At 31.6% G+C, this 11,827-nt stretch overlaps 1 protein-coding gene across 1 annotated transcript; it reads right to left on the bottom strand.

Moving 5' to 3' along the window:
* Positions 1-8,220: 8,220 nt before the first annotated feature.
* On the bottom strand, positions 8,221-11,475 carry LOC120068307 (LOB domain-containing protein 19-like). Its single transcript, XM_039020028.1, has 2 exons — positions 11,068-11,475; positions 8,221-8,709 (listed from the first exon to the last, which is right to left on the bottom strand). The coding sequence occupies exons 1-2, from the start codon at positions 11,398-11,400 to the stop codon at positions 8,368-8,370; spliced, it is 675 nt and encodes a 224-aa protein (XP_038875956.1). The 5' UTR covers positions 11,401-11,475; the 3' UTR covers positions 8,221-8,367.
* Positions 11,476-11,827: the final 352 nt, after the last annotated feature.

Here is an 11,827-nt window from a genome sequence, read left to right as displayed (position 1 = left end):
TTGTGATATCCAGGAAAAGTCCACTTTGAAGATGATTGGCAAGGGTAGGTTGCATGATAGTTTATACATTGTTGAACAACCATATGCAGCTGCTTATTCCTTAAAGGCTGTTTCGATTAATGTTGTTTCAGCTGTTTCCTTCTCCATATAGCATTCTAGGCTTGGTCATCCCTCCATCTCTCAATTATCTGCTTTAAAACATGTTTTACTTCTTGATTCTTGTTTGTTGAATAATGCATATCCTTGTGAGATATGTCCTTTAGGCAAGCAAAAGAAGCTATGTTTTGAGTCTCATAATAATAGGTCATCTGTTGTTTTTGATATATTACATGCTGACATTTGGGGTCCTTTTTCCACTTGTTCTCATGCTGGTCACAAATACTTCCTCACTTTAGTAGATGATCATAGTAGATACACTTGGGTCTTCATGTTGAAGAACAAGTATGATGTTTTAAATATCATACCTCAGTTTTTTGATTATGTAGATACTCAATATAATAGGAAAGTAAAGGTGTTTCATTCTTATAATGCTCCTGAGTTATCCTTTACTAATTTCTTCATGCAAAAAGGAGTTTTACACCAGTATTCATGTGTGGGAAAACTAGGAAAAAAAAAAAAAAACTCTGTTGTTGAATGCAAGCATCAACATATATTAAATGTTTCCCGAGCCTTATTCTTTCAATCTCGAATCCCTCTCAAATTTTGGAATTAGTGTGTTTTAACTGCAATGTATCTTATTAACCAGATACTTTCCCATCGTCTTGCTTGAATAACACCATATGAACTACTACAATGACAGATGGTTGATTACTCGATGTTAAGGACTTTTGGTTGCTTATTTTTTGCTTCCATATTATCCAATGTTTAGTCCAAGTTTGCTCCAAGGGTTATACTTGTTGTTTTTATTGGTTATCCACCAGGTACAAAGGCTTACAAACTCTTTGATATTGACAACAATAGGTTTTTCATTTCTTGTGATATTTTCTTCTATGAGAACATTTTCCCTTCCATAAAGTCACCTTGGAATCCAAACAATCTGACCTTTTTCATAACACTATCCTACCAACAGCCTTGGACATTGATGTCTCATCCCATCCATCTTGTCAAAATTTTTCACATTTTGTCAATATTGAACCATTTTTTTTTTTTTTTTTTTTTTTTTTTTATGTTGACAACACAACCTCTTCATTTCCAGTACCTACTTCCCAAGAATCCAAAACATCATCCAATCAATATCTCCTCTCCGACACCAGTTTCTCCAACCTACAACTTTATCCTTCAGACTTCACCACTCAGATCTCTTCATTCTCATCCTTCCTCTTCATCCCAACCACCTATTCAACCACCACCTTCACAAGAACATCAAGCCCATCAACCACCTCTTTAGACTCGAAAAACTTCAAGAACTATCAAACCTCTTTCATGCTTACAAGATTATCATTGTAGCCTAGCCATTAATTCTCCTCTTCCAACTTTTTCCACACGGCATCCCCTTCATTCATCCCTTTCTTTTGATCACATTTCATCCACATTTTCCACCTTTTCAATTGCTCTTTTGTTCCACTATGAACCTTAATTTTACCATCAAGCCATACCTTATGATCATTGGAGGGAAGCAATGTAGCTTGAACTTCAAGCTATGGAAGATAACAACACTTGGGATGTTGTTCATTTTCCTTCATCAAAGCATAGTACTGGCTGCAAATGGGTCTATAAGATCAAACATCGTGCGGATGGATCTATTGAGAGGTACAAGGCTCGACTTGTTGCTAAGGGCTATACTCAACAAGAGGGGTTGTATTTCATAGAAACTTTTTCTCCTGTGGCCAAATTAGTGACTGTACGTGTTCTTCTTACATTGGCTATTACATATCATTGGTCTCTTCTTTAACTTGATGTGAATAATTCCTTCCTTTATGGGGACTTATTCGAAGAAGTATACATGGATTTGCCACTGAGTTACAAACCTTCGAATCCTCAGAATGGAAAACTTATGTGTCTCCTGAAGAAATCCATTTATGGACTTAAGTAAACCTCGCATCAATGGTTTGTTAAGTTCTCTGATACCTTAGTTTTTATTGGTTTCAAATAGTCTAAAACTGATTATTCGTTATTTGTTCGAGGTTCTGGTAACACGTTAATAGCATTGTTGGTTTATGTCGATAACATTTGTAATAACTGGAGCTAATATGCAACCTATTGATGAGCTTGAACAACTGCTAAATGCCACTTTTAAACTCAAAGATCTTGGTCAGTTGAAGTATTTTTTTGGACTTGAATTAGTCGGTTCACCTCGAGAAATTTCTATTTCACAACGACATTACACTCTTTACATCTTAGAAGATACTAGTTTGCTTGGTGCAAAACCTGTTAATATTCCCATGTATCCTACTGTCAAACTGAGGAATTCAGATCAAATTTACTTGCCAATCCATCATCTTATAGACGATTAATTGGGTGACTCTTATACTTAATATCTCAAGACAGGACATTGTGTTTGTTGTGAACAAGCTAAGCCGATTTGTGGCAAAATCGTGCAAGTCTCATTTGGCAGCAACTCATTATCTGTTGAGATACTTGAAGTCAGCTCCGAGCCAAGGAATTCTTATCTCACTTGTAAAATCTATTCAGTTGCATGCTTTTGCAAACTCTGATTGGGCTTCTTGCCTTGACACAAGAAAGTTTACTTCTAGTTTTTGTATATTCATAGGCGATTCACTTGTTTCATGGAAGTCTAAGAAGAAAACTGTCGTGTCAAGATCTTCATCTGAAGCTGAGTACAAAGCTCTTGTTTCCACAATATGTGAACTTGTTTAGTTATCTTTACTTCATGATCTTTGTGTTCCTATTATTCAACCATCTCTTATATACTGTGATAACCAAGTTGCGGTCCATCTTGCTACCAATCCCATTTTTCATGAGCGAACCAAGCACATCGAGCTTGATTATCATTTTATTCGGGATAAAGTTGTTGATGGTTCTCTTAAGCTATTGCCTATTCGATCTCATCACCAACTTGTAGATGTCTTCACCAAAGCTCTCCATATATTTGTTTTTAATGCTATAATATCCAAGTTGGGAATCCTGGATTTACGACCCAACTTGAAGGGAGCATATTAGTTGTAAAACTTTTTACTTCTATTATTTTTTCATTCGTTGATTATTAGTTATTTTTTCTATTGATGGTGTATATATATATATATTTCTGACAAGGTAAATAATAATGATGAAGTCATTTTTCCTTCCCACTTATTCTGTTAACACGCCACTCATAATTTAATTCTTTCTCCTCTTTGATTTTTCTCAACTTTCTTATGACTTAGAAGTCAAAATTTTATTGTATCAAATCAAAACAACATTGGATTACAGCTTCCAACAACCCTTAATTTTAAATTTAAACCCAATTTTTCATAACTTCTTCAACTCCATTTGGGTACTCTGCAACCAGCCAACGACTAACAACATGCCAATTGCGTCCATGAATATGCTTTTTTTTTTTCTTTTTAGCTTATGTTGCAATAATTTGATATTAGGGTTACTTAGTAAGAAAAAAAACAGTAAGTGTGAGAAGTTATTTTTGGTATAGCTAGACAGAACAATGAATAAAATTTTCAATTATCACAGGAAAATGTGAAATCTAATTGTCCTGCCATCATCCATTATTTGATCAAATTCTTGCTCCCTTGTCAAAATAAAAATTAAACACATTAATTGATCAAATAAAGAAGCTAACAACAATCCATTATTTCTTTCCTCTTGAAAACTCTAAACCTCAACAAAATGATCAAAAAAAGAGAGAGAAAAAAGACTCTATTGGCTTGAATATGAATGTCTTCTTCTTCCATACTCACAAATTGCTTCAACTAATTATCCACCTAGGTAATTTGCTGATTCTTGAAGACTCTACTTGTATTATTATTATTTCTTTCTTGAAGTTCATTAAGCTCCCTGATGAGGCCTCTTTGAGTGTGTTTGAAAGCCTTAAACACTTCAGATATATTTGATTGATTAGTCTAGATATTGAAGGATGACCCTCTCTTTTTTTCCTTCCACATTCATGTGTAACAAGTGCATAGGTATCCACATTTATATGAAATTAGTTTTTACTGTTGACCAAATTTGTATGTCATATATATATATATTTTTTTTATTGATTATGTATATATTGGGTCGTATTTTATGATTCTAAAAGATCTTCTATTTTTTGTATTATCATAGGGGGAAGTTAAATCTAATGGTCCCTACTTCCTTTAACCAAATTATTTGTCACAATGTTTTTTTCTACCTGGTTTAATTTGCGGCTAATTACAAAGAATTAAGTTTTATGTTATTATACAATGGACAAGTCATGGTAAAAAATAGGTTGTCTAGCGAATATGTGTTAGGAGTGGAAACATTTATCGAATTTGGTTTATGTCATAGCAATGGTTCCAATACAATTAGATGCCCATGTTTAAAATGTGGGAATCATGTATCCAAGGATGTTACATCAGTTAGGTATCACTTGTATGCACATGGAATTGATCAAAGTTATAAGGTATAGTTTTGACATGGAGAAGATTTGACCACAACAAGTTTTAACAATGGGTTGGAGAATAATTTGAATGGAAATTATGAAGAAGATTATGATTTATTTAATGTACTAGACATGTTGCAAACTGCTCGTGAACAATTTTCTGAAGTATCTAATAAGTTTGACACTATGTTCGATGATGTTAAGAAGCCTTTATACCCTGGATGTAAAAAATTCACGAAGTTCTAGAAATAAACTTAACAACAAATCTTTAAAGTTCTCCAATAGCTCTACGTTGTCTACTTCGAGAACTCGAGCATATTAGGTCATCAATCCAGATTAAAGTACCTATTGGAGTATTCAGGATTAAAAAAAAATGTTGTATATTGCTTGATGTGCTCCATGATTTCTGTTGTATACGTCCAATAGCAATATCCTATCTTGATGCGTACATCATGTAAGTAACATTCTAAACATAATACTTTTAAGTAATTACAAATTGGCTTGACTATTAATTCAATGTTCTTATCACATTCATAGGTACTTATACAAAATTATTAATAAGTCAAATACTCTAAGTTTGTACAAGTTCTTGGACGCTGGATCTCTCTCAATATTCACTTACAAAGAGTCACGTGCACAAGTGTTGAATGCTAGATTACTTGAAATATATCGAAATCAACTTCTCATGTTTCCTTACAATTTGGGATATGTTGTATAGAAATTGAACATACATTATTTAATGTCACTAGTCTAACAAAATTTATGTTTATTTGAACATATAGCAATCATTGGAGTTTGATAGTCATTAATTACACAAAAGGTGGTCTATTCTGGATGGACCTCTGACAAATCGTATACATGAGAATATCATGGAAGTAATTAGATTGTATGTGAAACTTGCTTTACCATCTAGCATATAATGACTAACTATTTTATTTTAATAGTCGAAATCTTTTGCACTATAAGTATGCCATCGTAGGTCCTTCAACATCTCGAAGAAGAAGAAACCAATTTAGAAGGTCGTTAAGGTAGGTGAAAGTATGCCATCATAAGTGAGTGATAACATATTCCATATCTACCTTATTTACAATATCTACGTTTTGTATGTTGCATGCACAGTGTCCTAAACAATTAGGTATGGTGGAATACGACTTTTATGTCATGCAGTTTATACGTGATATAATTTTTTCCAATAATACTTCAATTCTAGACATAGTACTATACAATTTCCAACAATTTCAAATAAGATTTTAGTGTCATAAGTTAAAATCCACTTTCTTGTCTTCAGATGAAAGGGCACCCTCTACTTACACATAAGAGGATATAGACTATGTGTGATCTAAATAGGCTGAATTTGTAAGATCATACATATATTTTCATGATATGTGGTACATTGGTATTTTTTGTTGCTTTTTAGACTACATTTTACTGCAAATTCACTTTTGGAGAAGAGAGGCATGTGTGTACATATCAATTCACATAGTAGGGAGAATTAAGATCAACATAATGGTGAGTTATCAAGTATGACATGTTAAAATTATACTTATATTGTTATATATCTGGACTAATTTGAGTATTAAAATTTTATATTAGAAAACCATGATGTTATGAATGTATAAAGAAATGTATAGGTTGACGGGATCCCTTTTGTGATGCAAGCAATTTATTGGTGTCCAATAGGTACGTGACGATGTCTTTATATTTTCCATTTGTATACCCCTCTCCCCACCTCCTACCAAATAAAAAAAAGTTTTACTATTGATTGCATATTGTTTGTAAGAAATTTTTAAGTTTCTTTTTTTTGTTCGTTCTTTAAGGATGCTATTTGTTGCCACATGTTTATTACTGTTTTGGAGAATTTTATAGAATATTTATTGTGATGGCTGACATGGATGTATTGTGCGTAAATGTTATTACATCAATGCTCTAAATGTAAAACATTTACTAAATTTAATTATGGGTGTTCTTACTTATGGGCATAGGTTATAAACTCTATGTTTTGGACAAGACTGATGCATTGAAAAAATTGTTGGCATTGGAAAGGTAAAAAAAAAAAACTTCTTATATTGTTATTATTGTCGATATTGATATGAGTATATTTGAACTCTAAACTTCATAATCGATTTTCTTAAACAGGTTTTTGTAAGAATCTGTTGGAATTGTGAAACTATGGAGCAATTGATATGTTTATAAGATTCTTTGTAGGGTTAGTGGCTAAACATGTAGTCAAATGTACCCAGTTGTGACTTCTGTAAAACATTTATCAATGACTATTAGTCAATTTTTTATGTAAAAATATTATCAACTTCATGACTATATATATATATATATATATATATAAAAGTATTTTATATTTGTGTTGTTGTTGTGGTTAAATCGCATTAATTCGTTGTGAATATCATATATCTAATGACAGGATTAAAAAAAATAACTACAAAAAATTATCTTTTAGTGACAATACAAAGGTGTAAAGATTTGAAATTATGTGTTAACAAAAATATATTATGATAGAATATATCTTGACATAAAACATTAGGCATACTTTAGAATTGCATCACACTGAAAAATGTCACTGTTCATATATTCTTGACATTGAAACAATGTCAGTGTACCTTCCTTTTTGACTTTGTATAACTGTCGTCATACACTATAATCCTACAGAACTAAGCAGGTTTAGGGTTAATTGATGACAATGACAACATGTCAAAGTAAACTTAACAACGACAATTTATCCTTGTGAGTAATTGTTTGTTGTTGACAATTATATATTGTCAATAAAAATTCAATTATGACATTTTTTTCAAAATTATCATCGATTATCATACATTACAAAGGATACCATGACAAAAAAATAACTGTCACGAATTTTCGTTACGACAATTTTTAAATGTGATGTGGTCACATTTTTATTGTAGTGTAGCTAGATTGTTATGGTCCATAATTGGTATTCTTGGGATCCCCTCTTTCCCTCTTAGCAAAAAATGGATAGGTTTATGCAAGAAATTCCTTCTCCAAGATGATTCTTTTGCAAAGACAAATTCTTTCAAATCAACTTTTTCACCGCTACTCTTACATCTATGGCTAGCTACAAAGAAATGATCGTATCTTTAATATCAATTAGAAAACTCAAATTAGCTATCTTTACTATAATATATTATTGTCTTTTTCTTCAAACTCGTCCTTTGCCAATTCTTCTCTTCTTTTCCATCGCTACTCTTTCGATTGATTAGGAAAAAAAAAATATTTTTCAGAAATGCTATTTTTATTTAAACTTTTTTTCATAAAAACGGTCTAAAATAAATTTTAAAAGGGTTTTAAAAGTTAATATTTTAAATGATTTTCAAACACTTCATTTTTTAAAAAATATAATTTATGTTTAAAATTAATCACTTAAAAAGTTAAATCAAACTCACATTTAATAAAGTCATATCATTAATTATCTAAAAAAAATGTTCACAACCCTAACATAGTAAACCTAAGAATAATTCCTAAGCTACCCCAATGGATTTGATTTCATAAATAATATTTTATACTATATTATTGATTATTTGTTGATTTAATTTTATCAAACATAGAACATGCATGAAACCCAAATAGGTAGAAAGCCCCCCATCCCAAAAGTTAAAATTCTGATCTCAAACACCTAAAAGAGAGATAATTACAATTAGTCTCACATTTTCAAAAGTAACAACAGTTCCAACTTGTGATTCAGAACAAAAGAGATCAATATATAATAATATTCACCAAATTTTCAGAACCAAATATATATTGATCATACAGTTCTATCTCAAAATAAAGAAAGAAAGAAGGGCTGTGATGAAAGTTGATGTCACAAAAGAGTTTAGAGAGACTTAAATCTGTGAGCACGGCGGCCGGAGTTGCACTTCGGGCAAGTACCTCGAAACGAATTCTCGAGCCAAAGATTGAAGATCACCATCTTCATCCATATGATCTTGATAATCAATTGGATTCATAAAGCTATTTGTCATTTCATTACAACCTAGCGGAGTTTGGAGCGGGTCAAGGAGCATTGGAACGTCAGACAGCAAGCCAATTTCAGAACCCGGGATCGTTTCCGGGAACGGAGCGATGCGAGTGGTCGGTGTTGGATTGTGTAATGGCGGCGGAAATAGCCGCTGCAAGGTGGAAAGTTTGGCCTGAATGTATGCTAGCTCTGCCTGCAAATTCACTACCTGTGATGAACATTGATATGAATTAGGGTTAGGTATGTATAGTATAGTTGGTATAACTTATTGTGTTTTTGTTTGAATGAAGTGTGTTCTTAAAAAAAAAAGAAAGAAAAAAGAAAACTCTTAATTATTAGAGAATGAAATCAATTGATGAACTTCTAATTTGATTGGCTAAAGATATTTGAATTCAGTAATCCCCACAAAAAATTAAAAATCTCATTTTTAGTGTCTTCGAATTTTAAATCCACTACCAAACACATCCAAAATCGATACGAAACTTATAATTTAACTAATCTCTTGTTTTCAAATTTCTAATTTAAATCCCAAACTGGATTGATAGTATGGTGCGATGTTATTTTAATAGTGCACCTAATTTCTGACTCTCTCTCCTTCAGACATAAAGAATAAACACATTTTCGTTGAATGCTTCCTAAGCTACACAAAAGATAATCCAACTACACCTAAATTTTTTCCATAAATTTTTATACTTTTGAGTACATATGAAAAAAGCGTTTTAAAAAACCTTGTTCATATTTTTACTAAAACGCTAGTATCAAATTCTATCAAGAGATGTTCTATGGACATCATAAATATATAGAACTAGACTAGGATTGAATATAAATTCTTTAGAGTTACGATATTATTTAAATAAAATGTCTCTCAAGCCAATCCAAACATAACTCAATTGGTTAAGAAAGACATTAATTAATAAATAAAACCCCTTAAAAAACGAAATGGATAAGAATGAAATGAGAAAGTCATAAATTTGAAACTTTAACGGAAGATTCCTTTTTAACTTATCTTTAAATACAAACTAACACGTATTTATGACACAATTGTATATATTTATGCATGTACGTATAAATATATTTTTGTGTATTTGCATATAGATATGTAGAAATATGTGTATTTGTCATCCAACATTAGCCAATAATCAAAATTGTGAAATTGTACTATGTAAGGAGATTGCTTCAAGGACAACACTAGAAAATAATAGGCCATAAAATGACAAGTAAATTTGATATTCTTGGAAAACATAAAACAAAACAAGCAAGCAAGAAAAAATGTAATGAAACTTATATAAATTTAATTGAAGGAAGTTTTTCAATTAATTAACCATTCGATTTGCCAAATAAAAAAAAAAAAAAAAAATTCATGTCAAATGAACTTCAAATTCATTCCATAAAAAAAAAAAAAAGAAAAAAAAAAGAAGAAAAAGAAATCTTTATACTATTACAATAAAATAAATAAATTTGCATTTGTTTAGAAACTTTTTTTTTTTTTTTAAAAAAAGAAGCTTAAGGCTTAATCCTTAAATAATTTTGATATTTGTGTCCATAGAAGATTCAATAGATTTCTGAACTTTTGAGATTTGTCTATTTATTTCCTAAATTTTAAAAAATATTTAATAGATCTTAAATTTTTAATTTTATATTTTAGAACTAACAAATTTATTACATATAGATTTACATTTTATATTTAATACAATCTAAACTTTAAATTTTGTGTCGGGTAAATTCATTAAAATTTGAAAATTATCATAGTTGGAGGATTGAAATTGTAATTTAAAGAAAAAAATCCAAAGCTTATCCTTCTCTTTTTTTTTTTTTTTCCCCTTGGAAATATACAAATAAAATTAAACTAAACAATGAACGAAGTTGATTTTTTTTAAAGAGAAAATGGTTAAAAAGAAAAGGATAAATATGAGAAAGTCAAATGTAGAAACTTATTTAATTAAAATTTCTCGAGCAGCTAAAATTGTTTGCTTGTTAAGTTTGGCAAGCAACACCAAATATAAGCCAGCCGCCACCGCTCTCTTCTCTCTCTCTTTGAAAACAAAAACATAACTATTTCAAATAGTTTGACAAACTATTTCATTGGAAAATGGGAAACATCTTAATTAATTTCTCCAAAAAAAAAACCCTAATAATTTCTTTCCTAGAAATATGCAAGTCGCCATGGTTTTCAAGCAAAATTCCATTTGATTAATTATCTGAGAGTCAATTACAATTACAACTGCAACCCACAATTAAAAAAAAAAAAAAAAAAAGAAAGAAAGAAAGAAAAGAAAAACCCTCTAATTTACAAAATTGTATTTAGAAAAAGAAAAAGAAATATTTATATTGACCTCCACCCCCTTTACTTTCTTCTTTTTGCATTCAAACACTCAAAACCCTAAAAATAGAGTATTGATAATACAAGGCTGTTAAAAGAAACAAGCTTTGAATCAAAACTTAAGAAATGATAAAGTTGATAGTTGAATGAAATTTTATTTTCAGAACTTTGGTTGAACTGAAAAGCTTAAACTCATAAACCAGTATGAGTTGATAAGTTAGGGTAAATTATATTTAGCAAACGAACCTGTTGTTGAAGGGAGAAGATTTGTGAAACACAACCATAGACGGGGTCTCGAACCCTAGCGAGAGCTTCGTAACAGAGCGTAACGCAAGCGTCTAGACGTTTGGGAGGCGGGATGCGGTGGAGGAGCTTAGAGGCATTGCTAGCTCCAAACACCTTATGCACGGCGGCGAAGTGGGCGGCGCCTTGGTCCGAGTTGAAATACGGTGCAAAAATGCACCCTTTCACGCACTTTCTCCTCAAAAACTTGCATGCGCCGCACGGCCCTCCGCCGTGTCCGCCGCCACTCATCACACTTTCTTGATGTAGGGCAGTTGATCTTTGGGTGTGGGTCATATGAAAGGGCTAATATGGGGTGTTTTTCCTTTTTCTTTTTTCTTGTTCTTCTTCTTTACATTGAAAGTAATTTGATGAATTGTGAAAGTTATGTTTTTTAGTGTGTGATTTTGGTTTTGAGTCTTAAAGAGGAGGGGAAGTTGAGGGGGAGCTGCTTGCGTGAAGCAAACATATAAACACCGAGTGGTGACACAAGCAAACTTCTTAACCCCTCTCGATGACTGCCACGTGTACACACACATCTAATCTTTGTTTTACATATCCCATCACATCATCTCTCTTTTCCCTCCTCTTGTCTTTTCCATTATTTTGTGTGTGGCATAAGAACACACAAAAATGAGCTACCTTTCATCACTCTCAAACCTTCAATTATCTTATATTATAATAATCTCTCTCTTTCCGTTAAAACTGTGATTAACACCCTAAA

Source organism: Benincasa hispida, chromosome 12 (assembly GCF_009727055.1).
Source record: "Benincasa hispida cultivar B227 chromosome 12, ASM972705v1, whole genome shotgun sequence".
Taxonomy (NCBI): domain Eukaryota; kingdom Viridiplantae; phylum Streptophyta; class Magnoliopsida; order Cucurbitales; family Cucurbitaceae; genus Benincasa; species Benincasa hispida.
This window is presented reverse-complemented; position numbering and strand designations above follow the sequence as displayed.